A 17,040-nucleotide genomic window follows, 5' to 3' on the forward strand; every position below is an offset into this window, starting at 1 on the left:
TCCAGTTTCTGACCTCCTATATTGTAGCTGGGTGATAGGGATCTTTCTTTCTATGTATTCGCAGCACATTACACTTGTCTACATTGAGATTCAATTGCCATTCCCTGCACCATGTGTCAATTCGCTGCAGATCCTCCTGCATTTCAGTACAATTTTCCATTGTCACAACCTCTCGATATACCACAGCATCGTCCGCAAAAAGCCTCAGTGAACTTCCGATGTCATTCACAAGATCATTTATGTATATTGTGAATAGCAACGGTCTTACGACACTCCCCTGCGGCACACCTGAAATCACTCTTACTTCGGAAGACTTCTCTCCATTGAGAATGACATGCTGCGTTCTGTTATCTAGGAACTCTTCAATCCAATCACACAATTGGTCTGATAGTCCATATGCTCTTACTTTGTTCATTAAACGACTGTAGGGAACTGTATCGAACGCCTTGCGGAAGTCAAGAAACACGGCATCTACCTGTGAACCCTCTGAGTCTCGTGGACGAATAGCGCGAGCTGGGTTTCACACGATCGTCTTTTTCGAAACCCATGCTGAGTCCTACAGAGTAGATTTCTAGTCTCCAGAAAAGTCATTATACTCGAACATAATACGTGTTCCAAAATTCTACAACTGATCGACGTTAGAGATATAGGTCTATAGTTCTGCAGATCTGTTCGACGTCCCTTCTTCAAATCCTTTGGAACGCTACGCTCTTTTAGAGACCTACGGTACACCGCTGCAAGAAGGGGGCAAGTTCCTTCGCGTACTCTTGTGTAAAATCGAACTGGTATCCCATCAGGTCCAGCTGTCTTTCCTCTTATGAGCGATTTTAATTGTTTCTCTATCCTTCTGTCGTCTATTTCGATATCTACCATTTTGTCATCTGCGCGAAAATCTAGAGAAGGAACTACAGTGCAGTCTTCCTCTGTGAAACAGCTTTGGAAAAAGACATTTAGTATTTCGGCCTTTAGTCTATCATCCTCTGTTTCAGTACCAATTTGGTAACAGAGTGTCTGGACATTTTGTTTTGATCCACCTACCGCTTTGACATAAGACCAAAATTTCTTAGGATTTTCTGTCAAGTCAGTAAATAGAACTTTACTTTCGAGTTCATTGAACGCGTCTCGCGTAGCCCTCCTCAAACTACATTTCGCTTCGCGTAATTTTTGTTTGTCTGCAAGGCGTTGGCTATGTTTATGTTTGCTGTGAAGTTTGAGCTTTTCTGCCCACGATCCGTTCCTAATCCAGTACATATGGAAACATTTCTGTACCCTTTCTTGCATTCACAGCGCCAGATTTGCACCTGGTGGCCAAAATTTGACCTATTCTTTCCAGTGTAAATCAGGCCCGGGTTAACACATTAGAATATCTACCAAGTTTCGCTGCCACACGATAATTACAACCTACACTGAACCTCTACGAGTAGCTGCACTTAAACTATAATTACCCAGTAGTAAGGCCTGTGTGCAGGCGACTGACCATCTCAGAAGTTAAGTCGCATAGTGCTCAGAGCCATTTGAGCCATAAGGCCTGTGTGCTTGTAAGCGATACGGATCGGGTAGCTGTCGTCCAGAATGTTCCACATGGTCGCGTGGCCTACTCCATGATGGTGGCCACGTGCCTAGTACTGTTACGGTACTCACTTTCAAAAGTCTTATATCTACCATCAAGTGGGTGTACCTCCCTTGAATCGCATTTCTGGCCCTAAGTCCATTATAAACTTTCTTGCTCCTCATCCTCTCACAAACCGTTTCCTGCTGTTTGTCCTTGTTCAGCAAACTCACGATGAATATCACTTTGAGTGCCGTAGCAGGCGGGCCGTACGTGGTCGAATGACACCGTGTGCTCTTGTGTGCGCACAGCCTGCTGACGTCGCAGATCCGCGTGCGCGTGGGCGAGTACGACTTCTCGAGCGTGCAGGAGCCACTGCCGTTCGTGGAGCGCGGCGTGGCGCGCAAGGTGGTGCACCCGCGCTACAACTTCTTCACGTACGAGCACGACCTGGCGCTCGTGCAGCTGGAGCGGGCGCTCGAGTTCGCGCCGCACATCGCGCCCATCTGCCTGCCCGCCACGGACGACCTGCTCGTCGGTGAGAACGCCACCGTCACCGGCTGGGGCCGCCTCAGCGAGGGCGGCACGCTGCCCTCCGTCCTCCAGGAGGTACGCTGCTCGCGCTTCCCGCCTAATATTGCACACTGTACACTAGTGTAAAGAAATAAAAATGCCATATCCATGTCCTCATATTCGCTACGCCACCGTATAGTGTATGGCAGGTAATCTCTACCATTTACTTCTCACAAGGGAACCTCCCCATCGCACCTCCCTTCAGATTTACACTACTGGCCATTAAAATTGCTACACCACGAAGATGACGTGATACAGACGCGAAATTTAACCGACAGGAAGAAGATGCTGTGATATTCAAATGATTAGCTTTTCAGAGCATTCACACAATGGTGGCGCCGGTGGCGACACCTACAACGTGCTGACATGAGGAAAGTTTCCAACCGATTTCTCATGCACAAACAGCAGTTGACCGGAGTTGCATGGTGAAACGTTGTTGTGATGCCTCGTGTAAGGAGGAGAAATGCGTACCGTCACCTTTCCGACTTAGATAAGGGTCTGATTGTAGCCTATCGCGATTGTGGTTTATCGTATCGCGACATTTCTGCTCGCGTTGGTCGAGATCCCAGAACTGTTAGCAGAATATGGAATCGGTGCGTTCAGGAGGGTAATACGGAACGCCGTGCTGGATCCCAACGGTCTCGTATCACTAGCAGTCGAGATGACAGGCATCTTATCCGCATGGCTGTAACGGATCGTGCAGCCACGTCTCGATCCCTGAGTCAACAGATGGGGATGTTTATAAGACAACAACCATCTGCACGAACAGTTCGACGACGTTTGCAGCAGCATGGACTATGAGCTCGGAGACCATGGCTGCGGTTATCCTTGACGCTGCATCACAGACACGAGCGCCTGCGACGGTGTACTCAACGACGAACCTGGGTGCACGAATGGCAAAACGTCATTTTTTCGGATGAATCCAGGTTCTGTTTACAGCATCATGATGGTCGCATCCGTGTTTGGCGACATCGCGGTGAACGCACATTGGAAGCGTGTATTCGTCATCGCCATACTGGCGTATGACCCGGCGTGATGATATAGGGTGCCATCGGTTACACGTCTCGGTCATCTCTTGTTCGCATTGACGTCACTTTGAACAGTGGACGTTACATCCCAGATGTGTTACGACCAGTGACTCTACCCTTCATTCTATCCCTGATAATGCCTACATTTCAGCAGGATAATGCACGACCGCATGTTGCAGGTCCTGCACAGGCCTTTCTGGATACAGAAAATGTTCGATTGCTGCTCTGGCCAGCACATTCTCCAGATCTCTCACCAACTGAAAACGTCTGGTCAATGGTGGCCGAGCAACCGGCTCGTCACAATACGCCAGTCACTACTCTTGATGAACTGTGTTATCGTTTTGAAGATGCATGGGCAGCTGTACCTGTGCACGCCATCCAAGCTCTGTTTGACTCACTGCCCTGGCGTATCAAGGCCGTTATTACGGCCTGAGGTGGTTGTTCTGTGTACTGATTTCTCAGGATCTATGCACCGAAATTGCGTGAAAATGTAATCACATGTCAGTTCTAGTATAATATATTTGTCCAATCAATACTCGTTTATCATCTGCATTTCTTCTTGGTGTAGCAATTTTAATGGCCAGTAGTGTAGTTATAAGTTGGCAGAGTGGATAGGCCTTGAAAAACTGAACACAGATCAATCGAGAAAACAAGAAAAAGTTGTGTGGAACTATGAAAAAAATAAGCAAAATATACAAACTGAGTAGTCCATGCGCAAGATAGGTAACATCAAAGATAGTGTGAGCTCAGGAGCACCGTGGTCCCGTGGTTAGCGTGAGCAGCTGTGGAACGAGAGAATATGTGGTTCAAGTCTTCCCTCGAGTGAAAAGTTAACTTTCTTTATTTTCGCAAAGTTCTGATCTGTCTGGTCACTCATTGACGTCTCTGTTCACTGTAATAAGTTTAGTGTCTGTGTTTTGCGACTGCACCGCAAAACCGTGCGATTAGTAGACGAAAGGACGTGCCTCTCCAATGGGAACCGAAAACATCTGATCGCAAGGTCATAGGTCAACCGATTCCTCCACAGGAAAACACGTCTGATATATTCTATACGACACTGGTGACGGCATGTGCGCCACATGGCAGGAATATGTTGTCGACCCACCTAACTTGTACACTTAGTGAATGAGTAAAAATATTCTTCTACCTTGCCCGATTTAGGTTTTCTTGTGGATGTGATAATCACTCCCAAAAAAGTGATGATAACGTAAGAGTTTGTCACATAAACTGCAACAAATGAATGCAACAGTTTCACAGTCGAACAGTTTTCCTTTTGCTCTGTCAAAACATATGTTGCTACCTCGCATCGGACGGACGGACGGACAGATAATAATTGTCTGAAAATAAATAATTAAACTTTTCACTCGAGGGAAGACTTGAACCAAGGACCTCTCGTTCCGCAGCTGCTCACGCTAACCACGGGACCACGGCGCTCCTGAGCTCACAATATACTTGATGTTGCATATCTTGCGCATGGACTACTCAGTTTGAAAATTTGGTTATTTTTTCATAGTTCCACACAACTTTTTCCTGTTTTCTCGATTGATCTGTGTTCAGTTTTTCAAGGCCTATCCACTGTGCCAAATCTGAGGGGGTGCGATGGGGACGTTCCCTTGTCAGTGGTTCACAGAATATGTATGAAGATGTGGAACCGCTCAAAGACAGTTTTCACTACCTTCAACTCTTGCATAGTTTTGTTTGTGTGCGTGTGTGTGTGTGTGTGTGTGTGTGTGTGTGTGTGTGAGGGAGAGAGAGAGAGAGAGAGAGAGAGAGAGAGAGAGACACAGAGAGAGAGAGAAACAAACATCGAAAACTTGCACCCCTTTTACACTGTCAGAGAAAGAATAATTAGTGCACCCTTTTAGAGGTTTCCTTCTCACTCGAGATTTATGTTGCAACAGTGCATGTGGAGTACATGAAATGACTGTATATACAGATCAGTAGCACAAGCAGTTCTGAGGTACCGGGTATTGACCCATGCTGAAACATCCGTATTCGTATGCGGTGTAGCCTCCACAGGCGGCAATGTAGGCACTGACTCTGGCGTCCAATCGACTTTACAGATAGTGAATAATGTGCAGGGATGCGTTATGCCACGCCTCTTCGCCCTGTTCATCTAGTTCTGTAAGAATTATCGGCTGACGAGTTGTCCAAGTCGCTTCTCGTCCCCTCGTATCCCACACGGGCTCGACTGGAGACAAGTCTGGAGATTGTGCTGGCCAGGGAAGTTGCTGGGCCGTTTGCAGAGCACACTGAGTTTCATGAACAGTGTGTGGCTGAGCATCATCCTGCTGGAACAACCCGTCACCTTCCTGTTGCAAGAACAGCAAAAGAACAGGTCTAGTAACATTCTGCATGTAACGAGCGCTGGTTAGCGTCTCCTCCAGAAACATCATAGCTGAACGAGAGTTGTAGCTTATCGCACCCGAGGCCATTAGGCCTGGTCTGGGACCAGTGTGTCTTGGAGCACTCACCAGAGAGCACTCACCTGGTCTACATAGTACATGCAAACGACCATCACTCCCACACACGCAGAATCTGCTTTCATTGCTAAAGACCACAGTGTGTCATTCCAGCTAATCCTCTGACAACACCAATCGAGCCATGCACATCAAAGCTCTGGCTCCAGTGGACGATGGGCTAGATGCGTGCTTGTAGGTCCACTACTAACAAACGGTTCACAACAGTTCATGTTGAACATTTGGGCTCATAATCCCCCTCATCTGTACTGTGGTAGCTGTATGATCTGCCACTGCTTCCCTTACAATACAACGATCCTGGCGGACATCTGTTCTGTGTGGATGTCCAGAACCTCGTCTACTAGTGTGAGAATGTTCACGTGAGCATCGCTGCTCAGGACGCAGCACGTCCAACTTGCGTGGCAATTCTCCGAAAGGACCGCCCCACCACTCGGAACACTGCTATTTGACCGCTTCCAAACCGGCTCAGTTGGCTGTAGGAAGCACGAGTGCGTCTCCGTGACATGGTTGCCTGCTTGGTTCACACGCCTGCACCACACTGAGCCCTCTGGCTGTAGGCATTCCCTATTAAGGTGTAGATATTGATGGTGTTCTGGTAGCTACGCCTTTACGCTAACTGAGGGTGCACGACATTGAAGCCATTGTCAGTACATTTACTATCCCCCAGGAGGCGTTTGCCGTTATCTGATGAAAATCGACGTCGTCTTTCCAGGCGTATTAATTTTTTTCCGGCAGTGTATTTCGCTTACTGTTGAAACACCAGAGGAATACTTTTGGGAGATACACCCAGTGTATACACAATGTCCCATTTTTATTATTGGATACAGAGATATAGCTGATTACATACGTAAGTTTTTATTTCGCGTGGGTTTATTTATCGACCGTCATTTTGTTTTGAAGTTCAAGTTGCGAAGTTGCAATTGAGCTTACATTAGTGAATTTGAAAACTGTTATTGTGATTGGGATTGTTCGCCAATTCTGCTGTACCGATTGGGCATGCTGCATTTACCTACAAACTCTGAGTATACCAGTGTGGTGTTTGTGTACGGTTTTGCAATGGAAAGGATGCTGGTGCTTGTAGAGAATACAGAAGCGATTTTCTATGTGCAAAGTATCAGATTCTAGAGTGTTTATACATGTTTTCACAAATTTGTTACTTGTAGAGAATACAGTATATAATTCCCTAACCGCAGATTCAAGGATGTTACGCATTTTCTCTAAACTGCTTGAGATTGGTACAGTGACCAGCAGTCTAATTTAATTTCAACGTGAAAATGGACAATGTATGGTTCAGGTAGATGACGTTATTCAGTTGGTAGAACATGCCTTTTAACAAGCACGTGCACAATTTCTTCACGTATCGGTGTTCCGCATGTAAGAATATAGCGGACATTACGTATGCACCGCCTGTATCCTTATCACTTAGAGCGGACTGAACACCTTCGAGATGAAGACGAAATCATACAACTGGCTAGTTGTAAATCCGCTAGTAATTCCGTTAATAAAGTTTACTGATGAAGCAACTTTCCCTAGGGACGGAATCAATAACCCCTGTAAACAACATCGGTCGTCCAACGAAAACCTACACCCCTTTGTGGCGACACATTTTCAAGAACGGTTCTCTGTCAGTTTCTCGTGTGATATGAAACACAATTGGTTGACTGACTCTGTTCTGTTGCAGTATCTAGACTTTCTTCAAAATGAGCTCCCAGTATTATTGAAAGACGTCTCTTTAGCCACAATGATAGATAAGATCTTCCAGTACGACGAGTCCTGCCACATTCTAGTTGTCAGGTGACACATCATCTAAACCTAATTTTATGGCTGCCCGGGCGTGGCAACCATAATTTGGATATGGAGTAGGACGTGACCAGGTTGTGACTAAAATCTGGTGGCAGGAAAACGATTAGTGACAAATAAGCGCCAGCTAGTATAAAACAGTTACTTAGCTTTACTGACAGCGAAGAGTGTACCGTAGATACAGTTCCAATTAGTGTCCAAAGAATATTCCTTATTCGTGGCCTAAGTCGTTATACAATGCTGAATCACACAGCGAGCTAGCTAACCAGACAACGAACGACGGCACTGACGACTGCAACGAGCTGTCTGCAAGACCCCCTGACTCGGGGCCAGCGCTCCTGTTATATCGTGTAGCCAGAGGGCGCTGTAGGCCCCAGCTCAGCACTGGCGCGATGTCTTCGGTCGGCGGCAACGCCATGCGCCGCCGGCGGTCGCGACAGGAAACTGTGGCAAGAGATGCGGTGGCAAGGGCGCGCGCGCTATTCGTTTGGGTCCGCGGATACAAAACTTAATGTTTGCTAGAAGACGAATCGACAGAAACGGTCACATTTCCTAGGCGCCAAGGTCCCCTGACGTTACCCCTTTTGTTTTTTGCTCTTGGGAATGGCTGAAAGGTGAAGTCTACAAAGAAAAGGTAGACACAAGAGACGCACTGGTCGTTCGAATTTTGAAAACTGCTGCAGTCATGAAAGAATTCCAAGACAACATCAGAGGAGCTATATGGCATGTAGTTTTATCACGAGGATTCGAAAGTGCAATGAAGACAGAGCTAGAATTCATGAAAATCAACTTTAAACTTAATCATTTGCCTTTGCTGTGAGTATTTGTCTGGGTTGCATTCTAATCGCTGTATCTCAGTAAGCAATACAAATTGGACGTACAGGGTGGTCCATTGATAGTGACCGGGCCAAATATCTCACGAAATAAGCATCAAACGAAAAAATTACAAAGAACGAAACTCGTCTAGCTTGAAGGGGGAAACCAGATGGCGCTATGGGCTATGGCTGGCCCGCTAGATGGCGCTGCCGTAGGTCAAACGGATATCAACTGCGTTTTTTTAAAAATAGGAACCCCCATTTTTATTACATATTCGTGTAGTACGTAAAGAAATATGAATGTTTTAGTTGGATCACTTTTTTCGCTTTGTGATAGATGGCGCTGTAAAGTCACAAACGTATAAGTACGTGGTATCAAGTAACATTCCGCCAGTGCGGACGGTATTTGCTTCATGATACATTACCCCTGTTAAAATGAACCGTTTACCAATTGCGGAAAAGGTCGATATCGTGTTGATGTATGGCTATTGGGATCAAAATGCCCAACGGGAGTGTGCTGTGTATGCTGCTCTGTATCCTGGATGACATTATCCAAGTGTCCGGACCGTTCGCCGGATAGTTACGTTATTTAAGGAAACAGGAAGTGTTCAGCCACATGTATAACGTCAGCCATGACCTGCAACAAATGATGATTCGCAGGTAGGTGTTTTTGCTGCTGTCGCGGCTAATCCGCACATCAGTAGCAGACAAATTGCGCGATAATCGGGAATCTCAGAAACGTCGGTGTTGAGAATGCTACATCAACATCGATTGCACCCATACCATATTTCTATGCACCGGGAATTGCATGGCGACGACTTTGAACGTCGTGTACAGGTCTGCCACTGGGCACAAGAGAAATTACGGGACAATGATAGATTTTTTGCACGCGTTCTATTTAGCGACGAAGCGTCATTCACCAACAGCGATAACGTAAACCGGCAAAATATGCACTACTGGGCAACGGAAAATCCACGATGGCTGCGACAAGTGGAACATCGGCGACTTTGGCAGGTTAATGTATGGTGCGACATTATGGGAGGAAGGATAATTGGCCCCCTTTTATCGATGGCAATCTAAATGGTGTAATGTATGCTGATTTCCTACTAATGTTCTACCGATGTTACTACTAGATGTTTCATTGCATGACAGAATGGCGTTGTACTTCCAACATGACGGATGTCCGGCACATAGCTCGCGTGTGGTTGAAGCGGTACTGAACAGCATGTTTCATGACAGGTGGATTGATCGTCGAAGCACCATACCATGGCCCGTACGTTCAGCGGATCTGACGTCCCCGGATGTCTTTTTGTGGGGAAAGTTGAAGGATATTTGCTGTCGTGATCCACCGACAACGCCTGACAACATGCGTCAGCTCATTGGCAAGGCATGTGCGAACATTGCGGAAGGCGAACTACTCGCTGTTGGGAGGAATGTCGTTACACGTATTGCCAAATGCATTGAGATTGGCGGACATCATTTTGAGCATTTATTGCCTTAATGTGGTATTTACAGGTTATCACGCTGTAACAGCATCCGTTCTCAGAAATAAAATGTTCAAACGTACCTACGTTCTGTATTTTAATTTTAAAAACCTACCTGTTACCAACTATCCGTCTAAAATTGTGAACCATATGCTTGTGACTATTACAGCGGCATCTGTCACAAAGCGAAAAAAGTGGTCAAACTAAAACATTCATATTTCTTTATGTACTACACGAATATGTAATAAAAAATGGGGGTTCCTATTTTACAAATCGCAGTTGATATCCGTTTGACCTATGGCAGCGCCATCTCGCGGGCCAACCATAGTGCCATCTGGTTTCCCCCTTCAAGCTAGACAAGTTTCGTTCTTTGTAGTTTTTTCGTTTGACGCTTATTTCTTGAGATATTTGGCCCGGTCACGATCAACGGACCAACCTGTATATTATAAGGATTCGATTTACTCTATTCTACCACATCCAGAAATATTAACTAATCCTTCTGAAACACCCTGCAGACGTAATCTTCAACAGTAACGATCTCATCACTTTTCTTTGGGGTACATCAAATGCTGCTTTCGTTTCGGACAATGTCTCCCTATTAAGAAAGATATACTTGCACTGGTACCAAGTTCTTTTCGTTGAAAACAACATTTATATTCACTGTAGCCTATTCTGAGACGAAGAGCTTGCCACATGAAAGAAATTCGTGGTGGGCTGCATCGAACCATGTAGAAGACTGAGGAATCCTGCCCCCCACCATCATCACAAAAAAAGGCAACGTTGTGGAACTGTGGTCTAGGCGTAGTGTCTTTGACCGTAACCAAAATGCCATGGGTCCCCGCTTCTAATCCAACCATTGCTTATATTCTGAATAAAAACCTTCAGCAATGGCAGTCGAAGATTCCCGGCGTAAGGAGTCACCCTCGTTCCTTTGATGGCCTTGTCAAAGATGGCAGAGGAGCGGACAGAGCTTCAGGACGACCTCTTGTCTACTGTCTTCGATGCAGAAGACAATGGAAACATAATTAAAGCCAAATAATGTTTATCAACAGGATATGTGGCTTGTAATTAAAAATTGTCTGACAATTTCTCCATTGGCAAAAGCTTCCAGATTAATCCCTCATTCAGACCTCTGGAAGAAAAAGATTGAATCAAAAACAAAAGGATAACGCACGGTACTAAGACTTGGCGTGTCGAATGTCAGAAGTTTGAAAAAGATAGATAAGTCAGCAAATCTGAAAAGACAAATGTAAAGGCTAAGTCTTGATAAAATGAGCGGCAGTGAAGTGATACAAAAACAATATAAGGATTTCTGGTCAGGTGAATACAGGATAATTTGAACAACAGAAGAAAATGGTATAACGGGAGTGGAGTTCGTTAAAAATAAGAAAGTAAGGCAGAAAATGAGTTATTGCGAACAGTTCAATGATAGGTTCGTTCTCATCAGAATTGACAGAAAACCAAGGCCAACAACAATAAACCACGTATACATGTCGACGTCACAAGCAGATGATGACGAGATGGAGAAAATATGTTAAACTGGAACGATCACATAAATAATGTTCTGGGGAAGGCAAAGCAAAGACTGAGTTTTATTGGCAGAACATTTGTCAGGGGAGGCAACAGGTCTACTAAAGGGACTGCTTACACTATCCTTGTCAGTCTTCTGCTTGAGTACTGCTGTGCAATATGGGACCCTTATCAGATAGAATTTAAGGAGGACGTTCGAAAAGTCCAAAGAAGGCCAGCTCGTTTTCTATTATTGCGAAACAGGGGAGAGAGTGTCACGGATATGCCAAGCGAGTTGGGGTGGCAATCACTGAACAAAAGCGTTTTCTGTTTCGGCGAGAGTTCTTCACGAAATTTCGAAATTTCAGTCACTAACTTTCACCTCTGAATGCGAAAATCCACACTAAGACACAAAAAGGCACACCACGAAAGAATTATTCTAATTGGACGGAAACTGGTACAGGTGATGTACATGTACAATCAAACAAATGATTACAGTTTCAGGAAAATTGTATGATTTATTCAAAAGAAAGAGTTTCACAAACTGAATAATTCAAGGACGCATTCGTCCACCTCTGGCCCTTATGCAAGCAGTTATTCGGCTGGACGTCCTCCTGAGGGATATAGTACCGAATTCTGTCCAATTGGCGCTTCAGATCGTCTTAATCGCAAGCTGGTTGGAGGGTCCTGCCCATAATGCTTCAAACATTCTCAGTTGTGGTGAGATACAGCGATCTTGCTGGCCAAAGCAGAGTTTGCCAAGCACGAGGATAGGCAGCAAAAACCCTCGCAGTGTGTGAGTGGGCATTATCTTCCTGCAATGTAAACCCAGGATGGTTCGCCATGAAGGGCAATAAAACGGAGCATATAATATCGTCGACGTTCCGCTGTTTTGTAATAGTGCCACGGATGACAGCTAAAGCCGTCCTCCTGTGAAAAGAAATGGCGCCACAGACCATCACACCTGGTTGTCGGGCCATAAAGTGCGCGACAATCAGGTTGGTATCCCACTGTTGTCTGGGTATCTCCACACACATGCTCAGTTCGAAGCAGTGTTCATCACTGAAGACAGTTCAGTTCTAGTCAATGAGATTCCCAGCCAAAGACACGTCCACAGTCGCCCCGGACAGCGGTAGGGCACCAACCTGTCACCCACAATAAGGCACCACAGTCAAATGTGATGGTCTGGGGTGCCATTTCTTTTCATAGCAGGCGCCCTCAACAACACAGCGGTTTGCCTATGGTATTTTACAGCACATTTTGTTGCCCTTTATGGCAAGGCACCCCGGGTTTACATTTCAGCAAGATAATGTCCGCTTGCACACGGTGAGAGTTACTGCTGTTAGTCTTTGTGCGTGCTAAGCCCTACCTTGGTCAGCAAGGTCGCCGGATCTCTCTCCAATTGAGAACGTTCGGTGTATTATGGGCACGGCTCTCCATCCAGATCTGGATTTCGACGATCTAACGCACCAATTGGACAGAATTTGGCACGATATCTCTGAGGAGGACATCCAACACCTCTGTCAATCAGTGTCAAGCCAAAGAACTGCTATCAAAAGGACCAGATGAGGATGAAGGCATTAATGACTTGCCCAATTTCTGATACTCTTTCTTCTGAATAAATAAACCAATTTTTCTGAAATTGTAATCATTTGTTCGTCTGTACATGTATATCACATCTGTCCCATTCAGATAATTCTTTTGTGGTGCTTCGTCTTCTTTTTTTTCTTTTTTTTTTTTGCGAGTCTACATAGAGAGAAATTATCAATGGAATAAAATGAGAGAAATCAGAGGACATTAAACGAGTAATTCATTAAGTGAAAGGACATGATACTCTAATAACCATGGCGGATTGGAGCAGGTAGTACGGTAAGGAACAGAAGAAAAAGTTATGAGAGAATATGGACTTTGTAGGAGTAATGTGAGAAGAGAAAGTCTATTGAGCTTTCTGATAAATTTTAGCTCTTAGTGGCAAATACGGTGTTCAAAAATCACAAGAGGAGGAGGTATACTTGGAAAAAGCCTTGGAAAAAGCCTGGAGACATGGGAAGATTCCAGTTGGATTACTTCAGAATCAGGGATTCGAAATCAGGTACTGGATTGAGTGGATACAGATTCACATTGCAATTTAGTAATGATGAAGAGTAGTCTGAAGTTTCTACATCTACAACCATACCTACTCAGCACACCACTGTGAAGAGTATGGTAGAAGGTATGTCCCACTGTACAATTTGTTGGGGCTTATTCCCGGTTCTATTTGCATATGGAGCTTGGGCAAAATGATTGTTTAAATTCCTCTTTGTGTGCTGTAATTACTTTGATCTTGTCCTGAGAATCCCTGTGGCAGTGATCCCCTTTTACTCTAGTGTACCAAAGATAAACACTGCAACTTCAGTATATCTCATAAAAGCAATGTGAAATGTAGAGTAAAACACATGAAGTTTAAGAGACTCATTGGAAATATCAATGTGGAAATAAATGGGAAACTGGAGAACTGAGGACTGACAAGAGGCATTTGAAGTTCTCTAAGGCTATAGATCTGCAATTCCAAATACGGGAACCAAGGTATATAATTTGATAAGACAAATATAGGTACAAGGAATGTAGTTATGAAGAAACCTTTGCTTACAAAAGAAATACTTCAATTGATCAACGAAACAATGAGGTACAAAAATGGTCAAGGAAAGGCAGGAATACAATATGATAAGTCACTTAGGAATGAAATAAATAGGAAGTGTAAGGAGAAATGCCACAATACTGGAAAGCAAATGATCATCAGAATGATTGGTTAAACAACTAGAAACGTCAAAACAACCATCATTAAAATTAAAAACAAGGGTGTTAACATCAAAAGTGGAATGGGAATTACCCTGTTACATGCAGAGGAGAGAACGGTTAAGTGGAAAGACTACATTGATGGCCTCTACAAGGCGGAAGACTTGTTTGGTGACGTGACTGAGGAATAAGTCAGAATCAATACAGAAGACATAGTGAATCTAGTATTAGAGTCAGTTTAATAGAGCTTTGGAAGACTTGCAGTCAAATAAGAAGGAGGGACAGATGACATTACTTTGGGATTTCTGTGATCACTGGGTTGGGGGGGGAGGGGGGGTAGGGTGGGGAGTGGCAACCAAGCAACTATTCAAGATGGTGTGTAGAATCTATGAGTCTAGAGACATTTCATCAGATGTTCAGGAAAACATCACCCACTCAACCATACCATCTCAAAGATAGTAAAAACAGATAAGTGTGAGAACTACAGTACAATATCAGCTGAATGGATCATGCATTGATATTGCTGAAAGAATAGTATATAGAAAAATGGAAAAGAAAATTGAGGATATGTTAGATGATGATCGGTTTGGCTTTCAGAATGGTATAGATACCAGAGAGCAGTTTTGAAGCTGTTTTTGTTAATGGTAGCAAGACTTAAGAACAATCGAGACACATTTACAGGATCTTTTGTTTCTAGAAAAAGTGTCTGACAGTTTAAAATGGAGCATGATGATCACAATTTTAAGGAAAACAAGAGCAAACTATAGGGAAAGATGGATAATATACAACATATACAAGAACAAAGAGGGAACAATAAGAATGGAAGACCAAGAATGAAGGGCTCAGTTTAAAAATGGTGTAAGACTGGGTTGCAGCCTTTCACCCCTATTGTTTAATCTATACTTCGAAAAAGCAATGACAGAAATAAAAGAAAGGTTCAAGATTGAGATTAAAATTTAACGTAAAAAGTTATGAACAATAAGAATCACTGATGTCACTGCTATCGTGAAACTGAAGAAGAAACACAGGATATGAATGGAAGGACATGTATGGAATGAACAGTGTAATGAAGATAACCTGAAGAAAGATGAGAGTAATAAGGGGTGGCAGAAATGAGATTAGCAATACACTTAACATCAAAATTGAGGACAACTAAGTAGATCAAGTAAAGGAATTCCTTTACCTAGGAAGCAAAATAGCATATGATGGGTTAAGCAAGGAAGACATGAAAAAATAGCTTAGTGTAGGCAAAGAGGACATTCATGACCATGAGAAGTCTGCTAGTATCAAACACTGGCCATATGCTCAAGAAGAAATTTCTGAGAATGTATGTTTGGGGCACAGTACTGTATTGTAGTGAATGATGAACTGTGGGAAAATTGGAAAAGAAGAGAAACAAAGCAGTTGAGATGTAGTATTATAGAATCATGCTGAAAATTTGATGGACTGATAAAATAAGCAATGTGGAGGTTCTCTGCCAAACTGGATAAGAAAGGATCATACAGAAAACGCTGACAAGAAGGAGAGGCAGGATTATAGGATATGTGTTAAGACATTAAGGAATAACTTCCATCATACTAGAGGCAACTGCAGAGGGCAGAAACTGTAGGGAAAGACAGATATTGAAATACATCTAACAAATAACTGAGGACATAGTGTGTAAATACTTCTCTGAGATGAAGGGGTTAGCACAAGTGAGGCATTGTGGTGGGCTGCAACAAGCCAGTCAGAAGACTGATGACTCAAAAAAAAAAATCAATATCATTATCCAAATCAAACTGAGCAGGTGGTGCTGTGATAAGACACTAGACTCATATTTGGGAGGACTGTTATTCAAATCCCCAATCAGCCACCCTGATTTAAGTTTTCTGTGGTTTCTACACATCACTCTTCCTCTAAAAGGACAAGGCTCATTTCCTTGCCCATTCTGAGTTTGTACTCCATCTGTAATGATTTTCATACAAGCAATGCTTACAGAATCATATAAAGTCTGGAATAAATTGATATAATGAAATATTTCAGATCAACCTATTATCTGCAATATCTGGTTTTTATTAGCCAAATATTTCATTCCTTCTTTAAAATCATGTTTTTATAAATCAAGAAATTTGTGCTTGTCTCATGATACCAACAAAAGATGTTAAATTTTAGCCTGAGATATTCAACAATTATCACAATCACTTATTATAAATATGTAACTATCACTTCTGTGTCTGCTGAAACTATAAAATGGTCATTCTTTCATTGTTGTAGTTCAAACATTATGCAGGGTGTTCATTTTAACTGAAGATATTGAAAAGTCTCAAAAACTACACATTGGATCAAAAAAAGTTATAATTACAACTTGTTTGTATTGGAGGGGAACATCCAATGATACCATACTGAATCCCCCACCCCACTCCGTGTGTAGGTTGTGGTGGTGGTGGGGGGCAACTTTAACTTTGAAATCTTCAATGGGAAGCCCTGTTTTTTATTACAACTTATGATTCCAAGGCAAATCTACATATGTTTTGTCTGAAGCATTTCTTCATTTTGCCACAGATACCATCATAATTTATGACACATTACTCAATGGCCCTTGAATATCCAATAGCACATAGGACTCTGCCTACACATCTTTCATTGAAAGATCTCAAAAACTCACTTTGGATAAAAAAAATTATAATTCCAACTTGCTTGTCTCGGAGGGGGATATCCAATGATACCACACTCAATACGCCACCCCACCATGTGCATGGGTGGTTGTGGGGCAACTTTGAAATCTTCAATGGGAGGCCCATTTTTAACTGCAGATTACAGTTCTATGATAAAATCTACATACACTACTGGCCATTAAAATTGCTACACCACTTAGATGATGTGCTACAGATGCGAAATTTAACCGACAGGAAGAAGATGCTGTGATATGCAAATGATTAGCTTTTCAGAGCATTCACACAAGGTTGACGCCGGTGGCAACAACTACAACGGGCTGACATGAGGAAAGTTTCCAACTGATTTCTCATACACAAACAGCAGTTGACCAGC

At 43.4% G+C, this 17,040-nt stretch overlaps 1 protein-coding gene across 1 annotated transcript in view; it reads left to right on the top strand.

Moving 5' to 3' along the window:
• Positions 1-17,040, top strand: part of LOC124799851 (serine proteinase stubble) — a 711,707-nt gene that overhangs the window by 674,735 nt on the left and 19,932 nt on the right. Inside the window, exon 7 of the mRNA XM_047262951.1 lies at positions 1,861-2,158. Coding sequence (XP_047118907.1) covers positions 1,861-2,158 — 298 coding nt within the window. The remainder of the gene's footprint in view (positions 1-1,860; positions 2,159-17,040) is intronic.

This window comes from Schistocerca piceifrons, chromosome 1 (assembly GCF_021461385.2).
Source record: "Schistocerca piceifrons isolate TAMUIC-IGC-003096 chromosome 1, iqSchPice1.1, whole genome shotgun sequence".
Classification (NCBI taxonomy): Eukaryota; Metazoa; Arthropoda; class Insecta; order Orthoptera; family Acrididae; genus Schistocerca; species Schistocerca piceifrons.